Genomic DNA, 25196 nt, shown 5'->3' with positions numbered 1-25196 from the left:
GGAAGGAAATAATAAAGGGAAATGATACAGTCATGAAATGTAGTGTAATTATTTAAAAAAAAATAAATATAAAATTTATATAAAAATTTTAATTTTTTAATAATAAATAATTATTTTTTAAAATGAATACACAATATTCATACACAATGACGGTATATATCATTACACAACAATAAATATATATATCCATTCATGTACAATCATGATAAGCTAGGCCGATTGGAGCCATGTATTAGGTTTCGGCAATCGTATTTTGGGCAAAAAATATATATTCCTTCATAAGTCTTTGTAATAATTTGAGACTATGACATTAAATATCCAATTAATAAGAATTGTATAGTTTATTTCATAAACCTATTTCACTCTTTAAGGTTGATTTGAATATTTGGAGTATTTTAAAATTTTATAAATAGTAAGAAAATGGTCTAAATTAAGATATTTTATTAAATTTAAAAAAAATTAAATAAAAATGTTATAAAGTTAAGAAATTATATGAATATAATTTTTTAATATAATTTTTATTTTGAAGTTTATAAGAATTATATTAATTTTTGTGTTTAAATAATAATTAAATGTAAAATTAAAAAATACTTTATATTTAAATAATATTTAAAAATAAAAATCTGAAAACTTTTAAAAATATTAAGAATTTCATATTTATCCTGTATCTCTACATTCCTTCCATCACCAAAAATATCTTAATCATTGCATCTTTTAGTCATAATCAACTACATATGCCACTAAAATAAAATAATAATTGCGTATATATTCAGGGAAAAAGAAAATCATTTTGATTTGACAAGTGTGATTGGAATCTGGATTGGCTTTCCATGCCGATTGGATCAATAATAATTTTAAAAATTAAAGCTGCGTTTTAGAGGTTGTCAATTATTAATAATAATATTTTATACATATTATTGAAATGATTTTAATTTTTTTTATATTGAGATAAATTGAATTTTTTAAGTTAAGAAGTATAAAATAAATTAAAATAAATTTAATTTTTATATAAAAAATTAAAAAAAAAAAGAAGTATAATTAGTTATCATATTCATTGGGTGACTTGAACAGTAGGTCTAGCAATGAAAAAACGAATATATTTTCGCAAATTGTTAAAAAAAAAAGAAAATCAAGAAAATGTATGTATATACGCTAGTAGTACCGTTCCACTTACCGATTCTGATGATGATCGATCAAGATCTCTGGCCTGCCTCTCCATGATCATGTCATGCACGGAAAAGGTGTATTATTCTAAGACAGGCTGATATTTATCAACATATATATATATATATATAATTAATTAATATCTAGGAATATAATTTGGGATAAAAGGCATATTCCTTTTGATAATCATTCGTTAAGAAGTTTGGTTATGCAGTTTTTTAGTGGTTCCAAAAGTTTGATAAATCACATAACACAGCTAGCAGTAACCCGATCTGTGCATGTGCATATATGCACCATACATACCACTGCATGCATGCTTTTGCTAATGGACTATACCATCATCCTTATTCAGGCTATGGCCCTGCATGCATGCATCCTGGCCTGTGATCCGTCTCTTGTGTAGTCCAATATTATTGCATGTCAGCAGGCAGGCTAGACCAGGCCTGGCCGGTTCATGGATTAATTAAGTTTGAGAACTGCTACACTCACAGAAGATTTCCACCGAAATCTTCTACCGAAAGGTAAATATATATTTTTTTTTTTTTGCTTTTTTTTCAATCATTTTTTTAAACACTTTAAATATTTTTAAAAAATATAAAAAAATCATAAATTCATTTAAAAACATTCCTTAATCACTAAGTAAAAATAAAAAAATAAAAAATATATAAAATATATTTTCGGTAGAAATTTTCGGTGGAAATCTTCTGGAGGAATAGCATTTTCCATTAAGTTTTCGTTTATTTTTATAGATGAGATGAGATAAAATAAGATAAAATAAAATGAATTGAAATTAAAGTTAAAAATTAAATAAAATATTATTTAAATATATTTTTTAATATTATTTTTATTTTAAAATTTAAAAAAGTTGAATTATTTATTTTATTTTGTGTGATAATTTAAAAAATTTATAATGATTAAATGAGATGAGTTAAGAGTTATCAAAATAAACGAAACCTAATTAAGAACGTGTTTCAGTTTTGCCAGGCATAATATGTATATTTGCTTGCCTTTATTTGTCTCTAGCTTTTAGTTTTGTTATTAAATAAGCATGATTTACTTGGCAAGATCATAACCTAGTACTCATGATGCGTGCGTTATCGTATATATTGTACTGCTTGTTAATTTGATTCCATTTGGAATGATCATTGGAAGTTTTTCCCTCTATGGCATATCGATATATATATATATATATATATATATATATATATATGAGTCATTTTATAGAAAAAAACTCGTGTTCATTTGTTTTCCCATTGTTTTGTTGAGATGCATGGGCCATATATATATATATATATATATATATATATATATATATATATATATCTGTTTTCTAATCCTAGCTAGCATATTCGGAAATCCACATTCATTGATACATGTATCAGACCAAACGTCAAAAACTAATATATAGTAGTTGGCATCATGTAAATATACAGGAAAACTTTCACTAGCTAGCTAGCATTCTCAAATTAGGTTGATAATATTTACATGCATATATATATATATATATATAATATTAGGGCATAAATTACTTCCTACGTACCCTCAAAAGAAGGCTAGGCCAGAATATAACCCTTATAAGACGCGTTAAACACCACATAATTAATTGAGTCGCAGGCGCATGCAACAATATCATAAACATGATCACATGCATACAAGTTTCATGCATGTCTAGCTAGCACCAAACTTTTAAATGCCATTCAAATTGTATAATCGCAACAATATGTCCTTCTTTAATTGATCTAAAGGACGCTTCATTCGCTTTTGGAGGAGTATCTTGAATTCCAGTATTTCTCAATTTCCTCGGCTATTCTTCCAGGGATTCTCCCAGCAATTAGAGACCATCTGTTTAAAACCTCATGCATCATTACGATGATTTAGAGAGAGAGAGAGAGAGAGAGAGTACCTCTCGCCAACAAGATTAAACATTATTACAACAAGCGTCTCCTCATCTTCTGAGAATTGAAGCTTCGATTCGTGATTCATGTTATTCTCTGCCTCAAGTACTGCAAATAAACATTAAATGATCAAATTCAATTAATGGCCATCCATCAATTATAGAGCTTTCATGCAGGAAAAATGGTAAAAGCAAAGCTTCCACCAGAGACATGACATGAGTAAAAAGGAACTAAATGGATGGTCAACAGCAGATCACATGCATGTTCGCCTTAACAATATTACCTTTTTTATTATATTTTTAGGAAAAAAAAAAAGGCATGCAAGGACATGATTATTGAGTCATTGACATTGAAAGCGAGGATAACAATTACCTTCAGAGTCCAAAACAGTTTCAGTAGAACTACACTGATCCAAGTCAGCCATATTTTACAGAGAGAGAGAGAGAGAGAGCAATTAATTAGGACACCTGAGGTTGTACTAAGAAGAAGCAATGGGGCAGATCATATATATAGGTGAAGTGGAGGCACTTAATTAAATACTGGAAAGAATTAGAAAAAACATTCCAAGTACAGGGGATGAAGAACGGAAGGTAAGAAAAAGAGGAGTAGAATGTTAGTTGGAAGGGTCGGTGCGTTTGGTGACAGTAGTAAATTATATATTAAATACGCGCAGTATAAAAAGCATGCAGGAAACATTCCAATATGCTAATGATCCTTAATTAGAAGAATGTCAGTCCTATGCATGTTTAATTAATCTTTCGTAGGACTATGAATTACATTAATAATATGGTTAATATTTCAATAAAATCTCGTTACAGCATGGAATAAAAAGATTATAAAAGATCAGGGTCTCTTATGGCCGGCTTTTAATCCATATTATATATGCAGCCGAACATTGGAGATACATTAATTATTGGTGTGAGGGGATAAAATACACCAGGCTCAAAATAGGTTTAGCTCATCAATAGGCCATCACTAGAAGATAAAGGAAGAGAGAGGAAAATAAGATAGGGAAGGGACAAAGGAAGATAATGAGTAATGTGTCTGGTGAGAAAATGAGTGATTTGATGTAAAGTAAATAGATGTGACATAAAGGGAATGTGATAGGAGATAAAAGGAAGAGATGCCTAAGATTTTAGGGACCTTTTTTGAGACGGTTGGAGAGATTTTTGGGCCAGGTTTCTTGGGAGAACTTCATCTTCTTTAACCTCATAACAGAAAGAATTCAGGAGAGGAGATGAGAGAAATCAGATCTCCATTATATAGTGAGGATGAGAGACCATGAGAGATTGTAAACAAGCATATTATAGTGGAATCTCTCATTCCCAAAATCCCGTGGACGTAAACCTAATGTCAAATCATGTAAATCAGTGTATCCATCTCCCCTTATTTTCTTCGTATTTAAATATTGTTCATTGTCATAGACGTACACATGGATACCGTACAACATCATTGGATCATTGTCGGGGGCTCCATACATCACCGATCGAGGCCCATCCCACTTCAGCGCATCTGAGAATGAATATTTCTCTCCTTTCAGACTGTGTCATTTTTGAGACGTTAACAAGTGGGTTAGTTTATGGATTGTGTGTGTGTATATAATTTGTTCATCTATGCATGAACTTTTTTTATGAACCATTATATATAACCTGATAGAAGTACCATATATATTGTACGTTATAGGGCGCTCATGATTGACGTTAAGGCGATCTTGAAAATATCTGAAGCTTTTTCAGTCCAATTACTTGGTTTGAATTTACATCACATTAATTAATATTCAAACAAGTTGTATTCCTTTCTTGGAGCTAGCTAGCTTTTTATGTCCGATCTCCAATCATCGTCACATAATCATAAATTATTATTATTGTTATTATTATTAGCTCATAGTTCATGTGTTTCGCATGCATTCTGATTTCACCGGCCACAAAAGGCAGCTAGCTACCTTCCTCATGAAGTCCTGCAAGAATTCGATGAAAGTCTAAAAGATGGCATGCATGTCAGCATCATGATTATGTCCCATGTTGGGTGCCTCTATAATATTCTCGTAAAGTAATCAGGCACAATCTTTTTTGTCCAAGATGAAGCTAGCTAGCATGCGATTAAAGCAAACTGAATAGAAAGAGAAAAAATAGATGGACGTGATTTGGCACTTTAATTGGTTCATAAACAAATATGCATCATGGTCTGATGATCCCCAGAATAAGAAGAAGAATAATAAAGTTAACATATATCTTCTCAAATCTCAATCAATATAAAAGTAGGAGCAAATTTAACTACCAATTAAGGTTAAACGTATGTCATGATTCATCATATGTAGATATTATTGAGAACACGACGCTATACAGGACAAGTAATGCGGCCAAGGCTCAAACATGGCAAACTATATTCAAACTTTGTACCACGTTCCTTTTTTAAAACAATTTTTTTGAAGAGCCACGGCCCAACCCAAACACACAGCTTTTATAACAAGCAGTAATGTAAACGTATATCGATTTCCTTAGCTGCTGCTGGAGTGCTAATAATTCAAAAGACAAATTCGCAACTTGACATCAGATTTTTTATAAGAGTGATTGTTATTAAGGACAGAGACACAAGTACTCATCATGACTAATTCCATGATCACCACACAAACACGGATAACTAGAACACACCAGAAGAGAAACACACCAAAGTAGTGAACACACTACACCGTTAAGTGACATAATAGGACCATGACCATACTAGAAGTCCGATAACATGTCTGGCACTAACATATAAGGGCATAACCATGCATGCAGAGAGAGAGCTTTTTCAGTTGCTGCAGCTCAGAAACCATGAATCTTTATATGTTCTTTTTTCACAATGCCTGCCTGTTCTCCACAATCAAAACACACAAAAATTAGATACCAGCAATGAATCACACTAATATTTTTTTGGTAAGTAACAATGAATCACACTAATATTAAATTACAGGAAAGCGCTTTGGTAAGGAAAAAAATAGGCAAGTATTTCGTATGCAAAGAAATATTCATTATAGAAAACGGGTTCAAGTATAATATTGATAAGGCTATTCACAACCGAAAAAAAAGGATAAAAAGTACTGGGAATATCAACATTTAACCACATCCAGACAAATCTAAAATGTGGTAAGTAGTTACCTGGACAAGGAAGGTGGACACATTCTTTCGCTGATCGCCTTGAAGTTGAATAACCTATACACAAAAGAATATCAAAATTTTGCATAACACACAAGTGTCAGCATTTGAAGAAGGCAAACAAAAGCAGAAAGGCACCAACTAGGTAAAAGACCTACCTGTCCTAGTTCTGGGTCTTGGACAACTGTACCATTGCAGCAAAACTCCTTCTTGAGGTCCTTGAGTATCTTGTTATAGCTGTATTCTTTCTTCAACCCCTGCACAGTGGTCAGGCTCTTCCTACCATTCCGCTGCTGTATACGAATGTGCACATACTCTTTTGAACCAGCACCAGAGTCCTCAGCATTTGCCTCGGCAAACGGATCTATACCAACCCATATGGACAACAAACTAATCATAATCCCATTCAATGAAGAAAGAAGGGGGAACATTTATATTGGGGGGAAGGGTAGTACATTAACATCCTCACTCCCACCATTCCTAAAGGGTACATACAATTGACTTCTTTTGATCCTCACACTTCTTCAGATGTCAGTTTGTGACTTTGTTACTTAGTGACAATTAGAGGGATCCGGCCATCGTGTTCTGTGTCTCCTAACTTGTCCACCTTGTCCAAGGATGTCAAATTATCGTGTCTTTGTCAATGGCCAATTCTGTTGAGATGCAGACTGAGTGTTGCAAGTAAGCAAATTGACTCTAACAAAGAAACACTGACATCCTTGATCAGGAGACATCGAGGGAGAAGAGCAAGATGACCAGTAGTACCCTTTGACAAAAACAAAGTCAAGCAGACATCTGATGAAGCAAGGAGCAAAGACAGACACTCCCTTCTGAGAACAAATGGGTTCCAACAAAAAGATCAATCAGAGGCCATAAAAACCCATCACAATGGAATTGAGAGTCTAGTAGTTCAGATTTTCTGATCTAGGTTTATAATTCTGAGTTTGAATGTCTATCATGGCATTTCACTGCTGGTTTGGTTACACAAAACCAAATTATCTCATCTCATCTCATATATTTATTATAACTTTCTCCAACTCTTACACAAAATATAATAAACAATTCTACTTTTTCAGATCTCAAAACAAAAATTATATTATAACATAATTTTATTCAACTTTCAACAAAATATCTCATCTCATTTAAACTGCGTAACCAAACGAGGCAAGTTTGTATTCAGGAAAAGAAAAAACACTATAAAGACAAGATAGCCATAGGCAAATCACATGACATGCAAAATAAAGCACAAATCGAGTCTAGAAGGAAGCAAACATACCAAAGGTAGTGGGAATTTGGGCGTCGAGTTCAGACATGAAACTTGGCTGATTTTAATAGAACTGCCAAACGACTGGATGATAAGCCCTGGATTATGAGGTGAATGCATATCAGACCATAAATTGATAACTAAGACTCCAGTGCATACATGTAACCTACTTCTTTTTCTTTCCTAGTAAACAAAAAAGTACATAATTTTAATAATGCACTAAATGCTCCATAAAATTGGAAAGACAAATGTCATCAACTTTTTTTTATTAGTAAACAAAGTTTTATTGATCATAAGAACAGGCAGGAGCCCAAGTATACGGGAAATATACAAGAGCATCACCTATGTGCGCTAGTTTAGTGATACAAGAAACGGTAGTGCTACTATGCCTCCCAAGTTTGCCCACTTGGTGGGCACCCTAGTGCAAATTGCACTTTTTTTTTTCTTTTAAATATTTTTTAAACATCTTTAAACATTTAAAAAAAAAAAACCAATAGATTAATAGTCACTTCCTTAACCATCAAGTAAAAATAAATAAAAATAAAAAATATGAATTCAAATTGAGGGGGCAAACTAAGGCCGCATAGTATCATTTTCCTACAAGAAATTCATGAAAACTCATGCCGTTAAACATGTCATCAACTTTACCAACAATGTATAATGAACCGTAGATACACCTTCAGTGAACTGTTTAGGGGATGCTGGGGTTATGAAATTCTTTCTCTCCTTTATAAAAAGAATAGCATCCCCAACTAAATGTCCCTATATCTTGAGTAATATTTAGAAACTAAAGCCTCGTTTGTATCCAATGGCCTTCATCACGAAGGAATGGTGGGCAAAATTCAAATTTCAAGTAACAAACCCTTGGATTCCCAGAACTTCGCTCCAAAAAATAAGCCATCTCATTCACTAATTAACAGGATTAGGCAACACATATACAAAACAAAGATAAACAACTAAAAAGATTTGCTGGCGTGTTACGAAAAGAATATAGCAGAGGCCACATACTTTGGAAATTTTTTTTTTTACTTCAAATAAAAGTATTTGGTCCCAAACAGTACATAAAGACAAAGGACTTACAGAAGTCTTGAACTACCTATTAATTGTAAACATATATTTCGATAACGAATAAAAAATTATAATGATCTATATAAGAATCAAATAAGAACCATGATAGGACAATTTCATAAACTTTGATACGAAAGCCAAGTTTGGGCATCGAGCATGGAGAAGAAAAAGAAAATAACATAGAAACGAATCTAATTACCAAAAGCCAATAGATTTTAACAAATAGTCCATTGTTTCCAGTGAAAAGACTATGATTAAAATAAATCAGATAGAATCGGAACCCTAAACATTGATTGGATATGAGATCGGATCGCGAATAAATATAACAGTAAAAGGACGGCAAAGCACCTGATCCGAAGCTTAGGATTTGAAAATTGGGGGTCGGTGATAGGATTAAACCCTAGATCGGATCAGTCAGGGCTTTCTCTCCCGCGCTCGCGCTCTTCCGTAATGCTATTTGGCGTGAGAGAAAACTGAAGGGAAAAGGAAACTATCATATAAAATCTAAATAAGATGGGAAAATTTGGGATCAGAGTGTATTATATTCGTTGTATGTGCGCTATGTGGTGGATCATGGTGTGCCTTGGAATCGGGCGGCGTATTGTGTGTCGTGCATTTTATTGGACACGTGTCTAGGATCGAGGGATGTCAGCCTACGAGTCCTTGTTTTCCTCTCTAATTTAGAATTTGGGATGATACCCAATGTTTTTCTTTCGAGTTCTTCTATATAGCATTTACAATAGCAGTGCATACAATACACATATTACGTAGATATTTCTAGTCCATATGTGTTTGTTTTGGTCTTGCACCAGACGGCTTCTCCCATTGTCTCTCTCTCCTCGACTCTCGCTCATCAGATCGATTTTCTCTCTCATCTCGAGCTCTCTCTCTCATCGTCTCTCGCTCCTCAACTCTCTCTCATCAGATCGTCTCTCTCTCTTATCTCGAGCTCTCTCACTCATCTCGATTTCTCTAATCGTCACTCTCTCTCTCATCTCAGTCTCTTTCATCGTCACTCTCTCTCTCATCAGCTCTCTCTCATCTTCGCTTTCTCTCTCATCATCGGTCTCTCTCTCTCTCATCGTCACTCTCTCACATCTCGGTCTCTCTCAATCTATAGTAATTTCGAATTTGGGAGATAAATATTGTAGGGTATTTTTCGTCATTTTACTTATACCACATAGGGTGTGCAGCAACTGCTTCCATTACAGTGGCTTCTCCCAAGAGTTTTTCTTTTCTTTTTGAATTGTGAAGGTGATTGTTTTTTGTGTTTTAAAAATATATGTTTTTTGTGTTTAAAAATGATTTTTAAGTATCGAACTCTTTATAAAATTTGGGACTAGAGCCATGAGATAAAATAAAATAAAATTTAAAAGTTGAATAAAATATTATTAAAATATAATTTTTATTTTAGAATATGAAAAAATTAAATTTTTTTATCATATTTTGTGTGAAAATTAAAAAAATTATAATAATTATATGAGATGAGATAGTTTGAACTTTGTAACCAAACCAGTTAGTTCTAAATACTAACATATATAAACCTAAAGAAAATTGTTTTTATTTTTATTTTTTCCAATATCATTATTGCAAAAAATGTTTGGGAACTAAAATTAAAAATTAATTTTAGTAGAGGGAAGGGGAGAGGCTGTATCGATTGGTTAAATACACTTACGGTTGTTTCTTTTTCTTTTTCTCTTTTCTAATGGATGGTCCATTCATGATATTTCTTGTCAAGAAGCTAATTTCCCACATAACTTAATTCTTATAAAGTTTTAAAATTAATTTAGGAGAAATACTTTAGCTAGAAAGAGATTACATAAAAAACTCACAAACTGACGTATTACAATTTGACGTATTGCATCTGACATATTGTAAACTCACAAACTCACAATCTGACGTATTGTAAACTCACAAACTTTGCAATCTGACGTATTGCATCAAGTCACGTCAGTTTGTGAGTTTATTTTTATTGTAAAGTAGATCTAACGAATCACATAAAATCACATAAGTTTATGAGTTTATTTGTGTATACTCTCTTTGTATATGTAGGCACTTCTCTTAATTTACTCACACACACACCCAAGTGATTATGTCTTGTTGAAACTATCTTAGAAACAAAAAATCTTGCTAGACATCATGATGGTCAATCTTGGACCCTATAATTTCGATTTGGATTCGATAAATTATATATGTAATTGCCATATCCGCTATATTTTAGCTAGCTAGTTATTGTTGTTATTTGTTTGAACAATATTAATATGGAGAATTATTTTATTTTTAAGCTGATATATATTTAAGAGTAATGCTATACACTACATTCTCATCTCACTTTCATCCTACTATGTAAGATGTGGCAAGCTTATCATCATTGGATGATAAAAAATCATCTAATAAAGGATCATCCAATAGTGATAAACGTGCCACATCTTATATAGTGAGATGAAAGTGAGATGATAATGTGGTGTATAGAATTATATAAAATCTTGCTAGACATCATGATGGTCAATCTTGGACCCTATAATTTCGATTTGGATTCGATAAATTATATATGTAATTGTCATATCCGTTATATTTTAGCTAGCTAGTTATTGTTGTTATTTGTTTGAACGTATTAATATGGAGAATTATTTTATTTTTAAGCTGATATATATATATTTAAGAGTAATGCTATACACCGTATTTTCATCTCACTTTTATCCTACTATGTAAGATGTGGCACGCTTATCATCATTGGATGATAAAAAATCATTTAATAGTGATAAACGTGCCACATCTTATATAGTGAGATGCAAGTGAGATGATAATATGATGTATATAATTTTTCATATATATATAATATATATTTATAGAATGTGGACAAGATGTTCTCACCCCCCACCGGGTTGGGCCTGACTCATTCCTGGGAGGCCAACAACCAATACATAATTAGCCCACAAGACAGAATAAGAGGAAGCCCAAGGCCAACACGGGAAGAGGGTCGATGTAGAACGATGGTATGACATCCTCTCTGACATGACCCTACACACGCACATTGTAGCAAAGTCATGCCGCATTAAAGGGTCATATACAAAACATGGGTAGAGATCCCAGCGAGGACCCTTGTCCCTGACAAAATGCTTGAAATTGGTTATACTCATCAACCTGCCACATAGGACACGGCCCAAGGAGTCATGCAGCATTAAAGGCGACGACATGGTACCCAATATGGAGGATGAGCGCCTCCGATACAGGATACGGGAAACCACCTTAATTGGTAGGAGGTATAAAAACCAAATGCCAAGTTAGAATGCTTTCTTATGTTCTTTCATATACAAAAAATTCTCTATATGGATAAAAATTAGGCATTGAAGGTGTTTTACCAACTTCGAGCCCTCACTTTCCTTGTGTTGTAGGAGATCAAGCCTGATGAGTAGTGTGCGAAACACGTCATCAATAAAACACATCATTCACATCACCTAAAATATAAGATTTGATTTGTATTAAAAACCTACTTTCAATCAAAATCAAACAAAATATGTTAGTTCTTGATCTAAAGCATAGTATTTGGCAACCAAACAAACCGATGCATGCATATTATGGAAGCATTTGCAATAGATAAGTATGTGGAAGCTTGAAATCACCCATTCGACCACACACGAAATATGCCAATCCAACCTGACCATCAATCCTTACACGTACTTTACATGCAAACCCTAAAATCCACTATAAATAAAACCATCACCCCGACTTAGATTTTCATCGAAACATTCAGAATCACCAAGTGGTAGCACTATTTCACAGCAGAATATAACAATGGCCAGGCTCACATTAACCCTAGCTGCTTTCTTTGCTGCCCTTTTGTTCTTTGCCCACACCACTACCTCCCGCACCACCATAACAACGGTGGACATCGATGAGGACATTGGTCAGAACCCGAGATGACAAGGAAGGAGCTACCGCAAGCAGATGCGACGCCAACAATTCCTTAACCACTGCGAGCAGTACATAAGGCAGTAAAATATGTCCAGGAGTTACGATGAAGACAACCACCACCAGCATTTCCAGTGGTGCTGCCAGCAGCTGAGGCATATGGACGAGCAGTGCCAATGTGAGGGTTTGGGGCAAGTGGTGAGGCAGCATCGAGGTCAGCTCCGGACTCAGGAAATGCAGGAGATGATGCTGTGTGCTAGGAACTTACTAAATGAATACGGCATCAGACCCAACCGCTATGAGATGCGCGGGGCCAGTCGTCACATGATCAGTTAGCTCTAGTGTTTTCTGGCCCCAGGAATAACTGGTGTGACTGGTTCTAATAAGCACATCATCGTGTGTACTATAGTACCCTAGTATAAGTAGTTTTGGGTAATTATATTGTGATCTCCCTTGAATAAAATAAGAACCTTTTAAATCAAACGCCTCTTAATTTCTTGGCCTAGCAGCTAATTATTGACTCCAAATTATCTAACAAATTGCGGCTTTCTTTGGTTTCATATTTTCGTTGCTAACCATATGACTGGATCACTTCATGATGTCAAGAAACTTTGCCCGCGTGCGAGCCATTACCTTCAGAACAAGGAAAAATACATGTATTTGTGAGAGAAGCAGAATATATAAAGCATTAATCCAATAATTTGTCCAACATACCATTCCAAAATTCGAATGTTCCAAGATTTTAGCCTGGTGCCTCACGTACCACCTTTTAGGTATGCACGTTCGTGCACATTGTATCAATTATCATACTTTTTAAGGTCCAGTTCATGTCAAAATGTAAACCTCAAATATAAATTTACAATCCCAATAATCATTTCACCCAAATTTTTGGTCTTCATATATATAAAATAGCAAAATAAACTCTCCACATAATATGACAACCTCATACCCAAAGAAAAAAAATACAATTCTCCAAAGTCTCAAGTGTCGTTTGGACAGTAAGTTGAGATGAGATGAGTTAAAATGAAAATTGAAAGTTGAATAAAATATTATTAGAATATTATTTATGATTATTATTATTATTATTATTATTTTGAGAATTGAAAATTTTGAATGATTTATTATATTTTGTGTAAAAATTTGAAAAAATTGTAATAATGAGATGAGATAAAATGAGACATTTTCATTATCCAAACGAGTAAATCTCACACTTGATTTATGAAGGTATCTGATTCATGGGCCCTAAGAATCTATTGTTCCTAATAATCCTCAAAAGTGTGAAAATCCATAGTTGAGATTTAAGTCGTGGGTGATCTCAAGGCAACTAATTTCCAAACCTTCACAAAGTTCACTCTCAACCCATCATGCCATCTCCCGTTGCAACCTCTAATAATTCCACCTAAATGCTTAAGGTCAAAATCTCATAATTAAATCATTGTTGTAAATAATCGACTTCCACATCTACCATGACAACTCTTACCAAGCTTTATCAAAATAAGTATAACATACTCATATATAATTCTAGATGATGATCTCTTTCATCCTTAGTCATAATCAATATACATTCTCATCAACCCAACCTTTCATCTCCTATAGCAACCTTTCATCTCCTATAACACCAAATTTTAAAGTAATCCGTTGAAATAAAAGGAATGAGTAGTCTTAAAGTTAAGTAACAATGTCCTTTCTTGGAGGGAAGAGGAAATGTACCTATTTCCATGTCGTTGTTGTCCTTGGCCTCTCTAGGGGTTAGTGCATAAACTCGGGAGGCACTGCATTGTGCTGGGTAATGGCTCATGTCGCTAGTCCAATCCTTTGGAGCGCGCTGGATTTCTTATTGCTACCTGATTGCCCTAGATAATCTTTGATGAAATTACCATATTTACCATAACGAAAACACTGTCCAATTTCCTTTCTGCATTCCATATAGTGTATGACCTTGCATGACTTGTATGGGTTATTTCATTTATTGTCCTATACCGATCTTTGGCCCGAGTTGTTCACTTCATTCCTTCTCTTCCATGGTCCACAATTCTTGCTAGAGGGGAACCCCAATGGCATCGACCTCTTCCTCTGCTCTTGAAGTTCAACGCTTCTCTAGAGGCATTGCTCGAGTATTATGGCCTTATCCATTAACTCTACGAAATTCTAGATCTGAAGGGTCACCACTCACTCATATATCTTGTTATTTAGTCTCTCTTCAAACTTTTGGATCTTCTTCTCCTTATCGGGGATCAGATATGAGGCAAAGAGCGACAGTTCAACAAATCTGGCCGCGTATTGGTGCACTGTCATGGTCTCCTGCACTGAGTTGGAAAACTCCCTGGCCCTAGTGTCTCTGATTGATCTGGGAAATAAGCGATCAAAGAAAAGTTGCTTGAAGTGGGGCCAGCTAGTAACTCCCCTCCCATCAGCTTTCCTGATGGTTCTATTTGAAATCCACCATCTCTTAGCTTCTTTTGTTAGCTTGAAAGCAGAGTACAATATTTTTGCTAATCAGTTCAATTCAGGATGCGGAGCATTTCTTCAATGTCTTGGATCCAATCTTCTGCTAGGGTACGGGTGGCCACACCCATCAAAAGTGGGAGGGTGCATCCAATTAAATTGATCCATGGTGCAACCGCCCTCATCATTGGTTGCATTCAAGTTCGAAATGTTTTAAATCTGGTGACGAGATGCCATCCTGAAAAACTTATACCTGGTTAAACGTTTCAAGGGGAGTGCTCAGAAAAATTTAGATGTAAAAGTAGTTATAACAATATAAATATAACAAATCAGAATTCCTTGTTTTACCTATTCTTACCCATATATTAAATTATTGATCAAAGTCTATATACTGAGATTTATAGAATCCAAGGCCACCAATCTTGTCCAAATCCTTCTTACAATCTATAATTGTAAATCTAGCATCATTTTAAACTTGCGTACGTCTTCAGAATCCAAACCTCAACTCATTTTGACATTAATTCATACAGTCTGCAAAATTTCAAACTTGGGATTTGATTTGACCTACATGCATCTTCAGAATATATTAAAAAAAAAAGATTTCATAAAATCCTCAAAAGTTCATAACTTCATACTTGACGAGCTCATATGTTAAAGTCTACAGAATTTAAAACCTAGCACTCAATCAAGTTTATATACACCTCCAAAATCTAAACCTTGAATCTTATAAAAAATATTTGCTAAAATCTACAGAATAAACTAACTGGATCTAAACCCTCAAATCATAAAAATCATTTTTTAAAATATGCAAGATCTAAAATCTCAGATTTTGTAGGACACATTTCATAGGTCTGCAAATGTAAAACCTTAAATATCATCTAAATCATATCTTGGAGTCTGCGAAACTTTAGAACCTTAAATCTCACCAAAATCATTCTTAAAGTATGCAAAATCCCTAAACTTCAAATTTCTAAAAACTCAATTTATAAAGTACGCAAAATCTAAAACCTTAAATTTTATCAAACTCATTATTATAACCTGCAGAATTTCAAACCTGGCTTTGATACCAACTCTAACGTCTCAATAGAAGATCCAAACAACATGACCTATATTCCAAAAGGACTAGTTAATGATATAATTGGAGCCCCATTGGAACTTTATAAGGAGTAAGAACTTCTCATTCCTAAGTAATGTGAGATCTTATACACTACCTAACCTTATTATTATCATAGAAGGTATCACAACTCTATATAAAGTACCTACTTTCTAGTTTTAAATAGGAGTATATGGGTGTGTAAGTGGATCACGACCCTAAGCCGAGGTGGGGTATTATATTGGTAGAGCTTCTCTGGTTACTCAGGAGCGTCTAAGAATTGGGTAGCGTCCATTGGGTTGTCATTAGGCGAGATGGTAATGCTCTCAAATCGAAGTCGTCACCTCTCAGCTACCGAAGGCTAGAGGATGCGTGGTCAAGAATGGGGCATAAAGCCAAACATCGCTCGTTACGAAATAGTAAGCATGGTCATTATCCATGGTGCTGCTAAGGGAACAAGGGTGTGCACATGACCATTCTAGGGGGAGAACGTGGTGCACACTTTAATCAACCGAAATGGTCGGTATGATGGTTTTCATGTTGTTGAATAGGCTTGACATCTTGGATAAATATATTATGTGATGTTTTGGGTATTGGATGCCCAGTAACGTTTTGTAGTTTATTAATACTTTATTTGTTTGGAGCCTAGCGTCTCAGTATGTATGATCTTAATTCTATTTACTTTGAAAATCAATTTTTTTTATATTCATCGTCATTACTTGCATTATTAGTTGTTGTCATGAATTATAACTTATTGAGATTTCTTTAAAATCTTACTGTGGAAGTCCTACTACGGTTTTATTCCTCGAAACTGTAGGTTTTGATGCAGATGTAGGCATTGAGGTGGTTTACAAAGAAGAGGATCCAGTGTAGCCTAAGCACTAGTATGGGGGTTTGTCTCGATTTAAGTTACTATATATTGTTTTGAAGTAATTGATGGTTATTTTATGTTGGGTGATTAACACATATGGTCTGTAATATTATTATAGTAGCGGTAATGGTATGACTTATGGATATTATTTTGGATGGATTAAGTATGTTTCTCTCATATTGATGCATGTTATCATTAGCATGAACTTGCATTCTAACTTTTCAGTTACGATTATTTTGTATACATATGCCGGACATACATACATACAATGCTCCATAGAACGTAAGGGGTGTCGCCCAGGTGGCATGCATCCTGACGCGTGAGCTTCTAACACACAGATCATTATCAAAGTCTTAAGAGTGACATATGTGAATATGGAGTTAGAATCTTGTTGCTATGAGATAAGAGGTTTTATATGTCTTTAATTGGGACCCTGTGGAAGTTCCAAGAGTACGAGGTGGCCAGGGGACATTCCCCTTTTAGATAAGCAAGTGTTGGGATTTGCCTAGCGCCACATCAGCACATTTTATTCATAAATTTTCTTATTTAAGTGTTTAAATTAAAAAATAAACTTCAATTCTTCATCAACTCCCACCATGTAATTCTTTTTCACAACGTACAGATCTATCAACTGATCATGTCATGCATGGTATCAAGAATTGAATCCATTCCATTTCTATTTATGTTTTTGTTTTTAGTAACAAATAACGAATGCTCTCTTAATTTTGATATGATCAGATGGCAAGTTTCATTCTCGTACGTAGTGTTTGAATATTTCTCCAAATGTAGACATTGTGATTGGTCATATATGGCTCTGGCAAGGTTATAATTAAGAGTAATTCTACGCACAGTCGTGAAATGCACAAACGTCGTGTAGTCGTTTTGAAAAATAATGAGGTCTATTATTAAAAAATTAATTTTTTTTCATGTATGTCACATATTTATTCATTTTTTTTAAAGTGATTACACAGCACGTGCACGTACACTTGCACACTCACGATTACAATTATCATTTCTCTATAATTAATTAGTACGTAAACCAAGTCTGTGCCACATGCCAAGCTGGTTATTGCTAGAGATCAACGTCTCTATGCTTTATATAGGATCTCAAAACTTTTTCAGTAAAAATATTTACTAAGCAGTGCTAAAGCATGTGCTACCATGCATGTATAGAATTAACTACTTCATTTCAATGATAATTTCCTTATAAGCTAATAAATTCTGAATAATGAAAATGCTGAATCTTCATAAACAAATAAAAATAAATAAAAATCAGATTTAGTAACTTTGTGCCCCAAAATAACTGAAAGTTTTTCTTCTTTTTAAAATAACTCAAGAAATTACCTTTTTTTTTTTTTTATAAAAATAAAAAAGTTTACAAAAATAATAAACAAATATGTAAAACGTTTTTCAAAATTTAAAAGTTCTTAAAATGCCCAAAACTTATAAAAATATTTAGGAATCAGATTACATGACCAACTGGAAAATGACCCTTTTCCCATCGTTTTAATTAGTTTTTTATTTTTATTTTTATTTTTTTATTTTTACAATTACAATTTATATTTGTTGTTTTTCGATCCTTTTTTTTTTTTTTTTTTAATATTTTGAGTTTGCAGTTTTTATAAACTCTTTAAAGTAAGAGGCTCTAAAGTCTAAACGGATCATAGCATTAATCTTGTTCGATCACTTTAGATGGGAGCCCGAAAAGAATAAAAAATAATAGAGGAAGAGAGGCAACTTTATCTACGAAGAAAATTTAGCCATGAGATCAATCAATTTTTCATCAGTTTCGTAGAAAGAGGGAAAACAGTTCACACGAAATGGTCAAGATCGATCATACCCAAGAATACTTTAAGAATATTTTTGAAAAATAGTCATAATTTCCAGAAATCCATGCATGGCGACGTGTACTCAGATATATATATATATATATATACAGCCAACTCTTACGTACGCAGCAAGAAGGAATCTCCCCTCCCCCGGCTAGCTCTTCTCGTTGCCCAAGTTTGCACTTTTTGAGTTCCTCTCAGTTCCATCGTTATTCTTCCCATAATGGAAAACAAAAGTAACACTGCCACAGAAGGCTTAGAAAGTCCGAGTTCCCAATCGTTTTCCCAGACTTGGAACCCAAACAAGAATATATTAAAGGGTATGGATTATGGAAACGTTTGTTATTTGTGAACTTAGTAAACAAGTGTTATAAAGCTATTAGGTTCGTCAATGTTGCTTCCTTAGAGAGCAATTAGATGCTGCCTCTTGTCACTTATCTCATCGAAAACAAACGAGGCCTTAGAGTGAGGTGGGCTCCTCAGCCCATGCCTACGTTAGCTTGAGTATACTTCGGCTAGAAGTAGTTTGTTAACAGTACTCATCTTTTGGCGCCGGAGAGTAGAGACTGCTCTCTCTTTACCCTCGTCTATATATAGTTGATCATGAGCCTTGTTTTTTCCCACACCAGCAATTCTACACTCAGTGCTTTCCTTTCAGGTCAGGCTCTCTCTCGCTCTCTCTAGTTCTCATTCCCTTCCCATTGAAGCCTTTGTCAACCTGGTGGTTTTGAGTATATATATTGCTTTGAAATCAGAATGCTGGGTCGTTTCAGATTGGCTTGAATTGTGCTTTTGCTTTTGCTTGTGGGTTACTTTGTTTTTGAATTGTAGTTTCTTTCAAATGCAGTAATATGCATTGAATTGTGTAATGCATGTGTTACAGTTTTCTTGGTAATTGTCGGTTGACTCTGTTTGCTCTGCGTGTAACCTACTGATATAGTGTTTGTATACTGAAACTGCAGTTGAAGCTTGCGACTTAATTTTGAAATTGTACCAGAGCCAAAGATCTTTCTATATATCATGAATAAAATACCGCTGCACTTTGGAAATCAGGTTTCGGGGGACAGTTTTTCTGTGCTTTGGAAACTGGAAGATGTCTCTGGGAAATTTGATTTTGAAAACAAAAACTTGTGCTTCATTTTTTCCCATCTTTCCGTAAAGTACAAGTTTGAGATCTCTTTTGAGAACATTTGGAAGATTGAGCTATATCTTCCACGTGGTCAAGCAACAAACTTTCTTCTCATTCAGGTTAGCTGGAGAAAGATTTCATCAATATCTCTCAATATGCATAGGTTGCTATAATCTTTCTTACAAGCATTTTTTTATAATATTACAGTTACTGATATTAATGGTTTTTGTTTCGAAATTGCTACCCTTTTTCTTCTAACATAATGAGTTCTATCTTCTTTATTTTGCTAGTTACTAGGTGCTCCAAGGATATATGTGAAAGATGTATCTGATGTTGGTCGTTATGAGTGGGTCAGAGAAGTTGATTTCACTCCATCCAGATGCATTGGCCAATCTTATGCTCTATGTTTGGAGCTTCCAAAAAAGAGGCGGCTTCAGAAATTACATCTTGATTTTTTCCATTATCAAGAAAATAAAAACCAATTTAGATTGATAGAAGGTTCTCCTTACTCATTCAGTTCAGTTCTTGTGCCCATTGTGAATCCACCCACAGGCTTTGACCTACCATATAAAATCTTGTTTAAGATCAACTCTTTGATTCAGCATGGATGTGTTCCTGGGCCAGCAATTGTTGACGATTTTTATAGGTTGGTCGATCCAAAGAAAATCAAATTCGAGAACATGATAGAAAGTGCCCTGGACAAGCTTTTTCATTTGAAGGACTGCTGCTATGAACCTGTGAAGTGGCTCATGGAGGAGTACAAAAGATACGCAGCATCTACTCGATTTCAAAAAACTCCTGCTATTTCTTTAGATGATGGGCTGGTATATATACACAGGGTTCAAATTACTCCATCTAAAGTATACTTCGGTGGTCCGGAGGTGAGTCTCTCCAACAGAGTCTTGCGCCGTTACCCTGAAGATATTGATAATTTTCTGCGTGTTTCTTTTGTCGATGAGGACTTAGATAAAATCCACTCAATAACTTTAGCTCCACGTTCATCATCTGCAAACGAGGACAAGCGAACTAGAGTTTATGATAGGATACTATCCACTCTCAGAAATGGAATAGTTATTGGGGACAAGAAGTTTGAGTTTCTTGCCTTTTCATCCAGTCAAGTACGAGAAAATTCTGTTTGGATGTTTGCTTCAAGACCTGGCTTGACTGCAGCAGATATTAGAGAATGGATGGGTGATTTTCGAGATATAAGGAATGTGGCAAAATATGGTGCCAGACTGGGTCAGTCTTTTGGCTCTTCTAGAGAAACTGTCAGCGTTGGCATAGATGAAATTAAAGTTATTCCCGATGTAGAAATTAAGAAGGGACAAGTCACATATTGTTTCTCAGATGGCATAGGGAAGATATCTGAAGAATTGGCTCGCAAAGTGGCAACAAAGTTACCCTGCAGCTCTGTTCCATCAGCATTTCAGATTCGACATGGAGGGTACAAAGGTGTTGTGGCTTTAGATCCGACATCATCGGTGAAGTTGTCATTGAGAAAGAGCATGTGTAAATACAAATCGGATAACACAAAACTCGATGTTTTGGCATGGAGTAAGTTTCAGCCATGTTTTCTCAATCGTCAGATAATAATTCTTTTGTCTAACCTCGGGGTTAAGGATCGAGCTTTTCTAAAAAGGCAAAGGGAGGCTATAGATCAACTGAATGCCATATTAATAGATCCTTTGGGAGCACAGGAGGCACTGGAAATGATGTTCGCAGGGGAGATCTCAAAAGTTCTAAAGGAAATGCTTATATGTGGTTACAAGCCAGATGCAGAACCATTTCTTTCAATGATGCTTCAAACATTCCGTGCATCTAAGTTGATGGACATGCGGTTGAGAACAAGGATTTTTGTTCCAAATGGAAGAGCTTTGATGGGATGCCTTGACGAAACCAGGACATTGGAATATGGTCAAGTATTTCTGCAAGTTTCTCGCTTTAGTAGGGAGCTCAGTAACTTCATCTGTGAAGGTAAGGTGGTGGTTGCTAAAAACCCTTGTCTACACCCAGGAGATGTGAGAGTCCTCGAAGCTGTGAACGTGCCAGTTCTACATCATATGGTGGATTGTGTTGTTTTTCCACAAAAGGGAAAGAGGTAAGATCAGTTTAATATCCCATTTATATGAGACTTTAATCTATAGAAACATAAGATCAGTCATCACATACATGCAGACATACATGTGAATGTAATATTAATAATGACTGCCTATTTGTACTTAATTTAGACCACATCCAAACGAATGTTCGGGAAGTGATTTGGATGGAGATACGTACTTCGTCTCTTGGGATCTTGATCTTATTCCTCCTCGTCAAATTGAACCAATGGAATATATTGCAGCACCAACTAAGCAAGCTGATCATGATGTTACAATAGAGGTATTTATGCTTGCATTTCCAACGAGAATATAAAAGTATTTCGTGATCTAAGAAGTTCATGTTTCCATATAGATATCTATATCTAACACAGTTGGTGACACAACATTTCATTCCTCTGATCTCCTATTTGCATGTCCTTTGCAACAGCAACTTCCATCCATATGCACCTAACATTGAAAAGCATGTTATTGTTGTCTTGCAGGAAGTAGAAGAGTATTTCACAGACTACATGGTCAACGACAATTTAGGAATCATCGATAATGCCCACGTCGTCTTTGCAGATAGCGAGCCCAGGAAAGCAATGAGCCCTAAATGTATGGAGCTTGCGAAGCTTCACTCAATTGCTGTTGACTTCCCAAAAACTGGTATTGTAGCCGAAATACCTGATTATCTACACGTCAAAGAGTATCCAGACTTTATGGAAAAGCCTAATAAAAAGAGCTACATATCAAAATCTGTTATCGGAAAGCTTTTTCGAGAAGTGAAAGACATTGCATTGCCCACGAGTCCTGCGGAATCCTTCACTTTGGATTTAGCAAAACAACATTATGACCCTGAAATGGAAGTAGACGGCTTTGAGGACTACCTCAGTGATGCTTTCAAATACAAAAGTGACTATGATTACAAGTTGAGGAATATGATGGAGTATTATGGAATCCAAACTGAAGCCGAAATTCTCAGCGGCAATGTTTTGAAAATGTCAAAACATTTTGATAGGAAGAGGGATGTGGATGCAATTAAATATGCTGTAAAGTCACTAAGAATGGAAGCCAGGAACTGGTTCAACGAGGGGAGTGATGCAGACAATATTACTGATAATGCAAAAGCAAAAGCATCAGCCTGGTATCATGTCACATATCATCATACTTACTGGGGTCGACGCTACGCTGAGGAAACTCAGGGAATGGATAGGGCTCATTTCCTTAGTTTTCCATGGTGTATCTATGACAAGCTTCTGCAAATCAAGAAGGATAAAAAGAGCAAATCAGGTTTTTGGTTTTGTGTTATTTTCTTAATTTTTGCTTTCTTGGTGCCAATTGTATTGTGGTTGAGTTTATCTGGTTTTTTTGGAGGCCTGATTTTGGTTTTTTATCGATATTTGTAGCCTCAGGTCTGGGGTTGTAACCACGGTATTCCTCCACCACAAGTGAGGGTTTATTAATAAAATTGGGACGGGACTACTATATAGGTGGCTTCCGGCTCTTCCTAAAAAGAAAAAAAAGAAGCATATAATTTCCTCACAAGCACTGTCGTCGTCCATGATTAATTGCATTTCTCTAAGCAACTTACGTATATTTGATAGCAGTTTGATATGCATGGCTACTATATATTTTAACTTTGTGTACTGTTATTGGTATTTGCTTGTAATTAATGCTCCAGGCAGATTTTTGGAGCTTGAGAATATGTATTAGTTTATATTGTATTTGAATTAATAGATTTCCAGTTGTGCATCTTTTTATATTACAATTGGTTTGGAATGATTGTATTCTTTTAATATATTAATTTTGTCGTGTTTATTTATTTGAACTTGCTTGCTCCTAGTTGGCTTTGATTTATTTCAAAACGATTATATATGGGATCATAAATCTTAATGTAGAGATCACAGCAAATCGATCTTCATGATTAATGACTAATTTGAGAATTGATTCTATTTTCTTTTCTTTTCTTTTTTTTATTTTCAAAGCATATATGTCTCAAGTAAAATTACCAGGATGAGATTCCTTTCCTCTTCTCTTCTAGCTGTAAAATATATTAGCTCAATCTCCAGGCTGTTTGCCTCTACAACCAATTTCTTGCCATCGGGTTAAACCTGTATTCAAAAGAAAACTGGGTGTCCCAATGGGGAAGCCCCCGAAACTCAAAGTCAGATCTTAAAACAAATAATTTAGAGGAAGAAGAGATCTTAAATTCTGTCATCAGCACCACGACTATAGATTGCAGTGATCCTTTCTTGGTTGTAGCATCAAATTGCATCCGAGTATATATTTCCTCAGTTAGCTGAACCTATCAGCCTAGATTGAATACTTTCTACACAATTCATGTCAAAATTACTCTCTTTTATACCAATTTTATGAATAATGCAGAACACATAATTGAAGTTATTTTTGTATTTCTTTTCAAAAGATAACATGCATTTTTTTTTATAAATTCATTTTCTTTTTATGCAAAGTTTAGTATAGGAACTCTGCTTACATGGATTTTTTAACGTCTTTGAATTTTCTCACAACATGGCACAAGGATAATCAATCATCACCTATAAAATAGACACGTAACTTACTTTAAGTCTGAAATATTAAAGTAATCTATTTTTCCAAAAATTGTAAGATTCTTGTAACTATAACTATCATCAATTTCCAAATTAATCGATATCCCCTTAATTCTCAAGCTATTAAACTCTAAATTATTTCAGTAAAATAAGGTGTATGACTAGCATAAGTAGTACTCAATTATAACTAAACCCATGTAAAATACATTTTCATCTTAACGCTCTCTTAACACACTACAATATAATTACTTTTTAGTGACGATTGAGAAATTGTGACAGTCTCCAAACCGTCACCAAAAAACATTTTATGGAAATCTACACTAAAGACAGATGTGATTTTTTTGACATTCAAACGGAGGGAAAATTTACGTTCAAACGTCACATATATATTCGAACATTGTGGCTACTTACATGCGAACGTGAAATGTTTTGGCGCCAACGTTCGAACATTAATAATTAACGCTCAAATGTTAATTGTAAATTTAAATTAAATATGACTCTAATTTAAAAATTATATGGTTTTTATAGTGCATAATTTGTGAACAAGTCTAAAAAATTGTAATATATATTTATATATACACAATTTGTAAAATATAATTATATATTTATATATATTTGAAGTGCAGTGATTAAGTATTAAAATTGAAAAATCTAACATTAAAGAAGATTGAGAATTGAAATTAAATAATAATATATATATTAAATAATATTGTTCCTTATATATATTAAAAGTAAAATACAAAATAT

General features: G+C 34.4%; 3 protein-coding genes across 3 annotated transcripts; 1 reads left to right on the top strand and 2 right to left on the bottom strand.

The window, feature by feature from the left end:
• Nucleotides 1–2728: 2728 nt before the first annotated feature.
• Nucleotides 2729–3513, bottom strand: LOC108983351 (MYB-like transcription factor ETC1). Its single transcript, XM_018954954.2, has 3 exons — nt 3432–3513; nt 3068–3167; nt 2729–3006 (listed from the first exon to the last, which is right to left on the bottom strand). The coding sequence occupies exons 1-3, from the start codon at nt 3481–3483 to the stop codon at nt 2916–2918; spliced, it is 243 nt and encodes an 80-aa protein (XP_018810499.2). The 5' UTR covers nt 3484–3513; the 3' UTR covers nt 2729–2915.
• A 2065-nt stretch (nt 3514–5578) lies between these two features.
• LOC108983673 (protein translation factor SUI1 homolog 1-like) lies at nt 5579–9035 on the bottom strand. The gene is made up of 5 exons (XM_018955393.2): nt 8874–9035; nt 7470–7555; nt 6352–6557; nt 6197–6250; nt 5579–5908 (listed from the first exon to the last, which is right to left on the bottom strand). The coding sequence occupies exons 2-5, from the start codon at nt 7504–7506 to the stop codon at nt 5864–5866; spliced, it is 342 nt and encodes a 113-aa protein (XP_018810938.1). The 5' UTR covers nt 7507–7555; nt 8874–9035; the 3' UTR covers nt 5579–5863.
• Nucleotides 9036–11720: 2685 nt separating this feature from the next.
• On the top strand, nt 11721–23329 carry LOC108983627 (probable RNA-dependent RNA polymerase 1). The gene is made up of 7 exons (XM_035687755.1): nt 11721–11788; nt 14676–14862; nt 19507–19566; nt 19729–19923; nt 20095–21902; nt 22033–22183; nt 22386–23329. Exons 1-7 carry the CDS (start codon nt 11721–11723, stop codon nt 23286–23288), a joined length of 3372 nt encoding a protein of 1123 aa, XP_035543648.1. The 3' UTR covers nt 23289–23329.
• Nucleotides 23330–25196: the final 1867 nt, after the last annotated feature.

The sequence above is a fragment of the Juglans regia genome, chromosome 2 (assembly GCF_001411555.2).
Source record: "Juglans regia cultivar Chandler chromosome 2, Walnut 2.0, whole genome shotgun sequence".
In the NCBI taxonomy this organism is placed as follows: domain Eukaryota; kingdom Viridiplantae; phylum Streptophyta; class Magnoliopsida; order Fagales; family Juglandaceae; genus Juglans; species Juglans regia.
The sequence above is the reverse complement of the archived record's forward strand: the minus strand, read 5'-3'. Positions and strand labels throughout refer to the sequence as shown.

Excerpts from the sequence above, each read along its gene's own strand:
- LOC108983351 (XM_018954954.2), bottom strand. The coding sequence starts at position 3,483 with ATGGCTGACTTGGATCAGTGTAGTTCTACTGAAACTGTTTTGGACTCT. Across the intron at positions 3,168-3,431 it reads AACTGTTTTGGACTCTGAAG|TACTTGAGGCAGAGAATAAC; the intron begins GTAATTGTTATC and ends GTTTATTTGCAG. Across the intron at positions 3,007-3,067 it reads TTTAATCTTGTTGGCGAGAG|ATGGTCTCTAATTGCTGGGA; the intron begins GTACTCTCTCTC and ends GGTTTTAAACAG.
- LOC108983673 (XM_018955393.2), bottom strand. The coding sequence starts at position 7,506 with ATGTCTGAACTCGACGCCCAAATTCCCACTACCTTTG. Across the intron at positions 6,558-7,469 it reads CCAAATTCCCACTACCTTTG|ATCCGTTTGCCGAGGCAAAT; the intron begins GTATGTTTGCTT and ends GGGTTGGTATAG. Across the intron at positions 6,251-6,351 it reads AAGACCCAGAACTAGGACAG|GTTATTCAACTTCAAGGCGA; the intron begins GTAGGTCTTTTA and ends TTTTGTGTATAG.
- LOC108983627 (XM_035687755.1), top strand. The coding sequence starts at position 11,721 with ATGGTACCCAATATGGAGGATGAGCGCCTCCGATACAGGATACGGGAA. Across the intron at positions 19,567-19,728 it reads CATGTGTTACAGTTTTCTTG|GTTTCGGGGGACAGTTTTTC; the intron begins GTAATTGTCGGT and ends TTTGGAAATCAG. Across the intron at positions 19,924-20,094 it reads CAAACTTTCTTCTCATTCAG|TTACTAGGTGCTCCAAGGAT; the intron begins GTTAGCTGGAGA and ends TTATTTTGCTAG.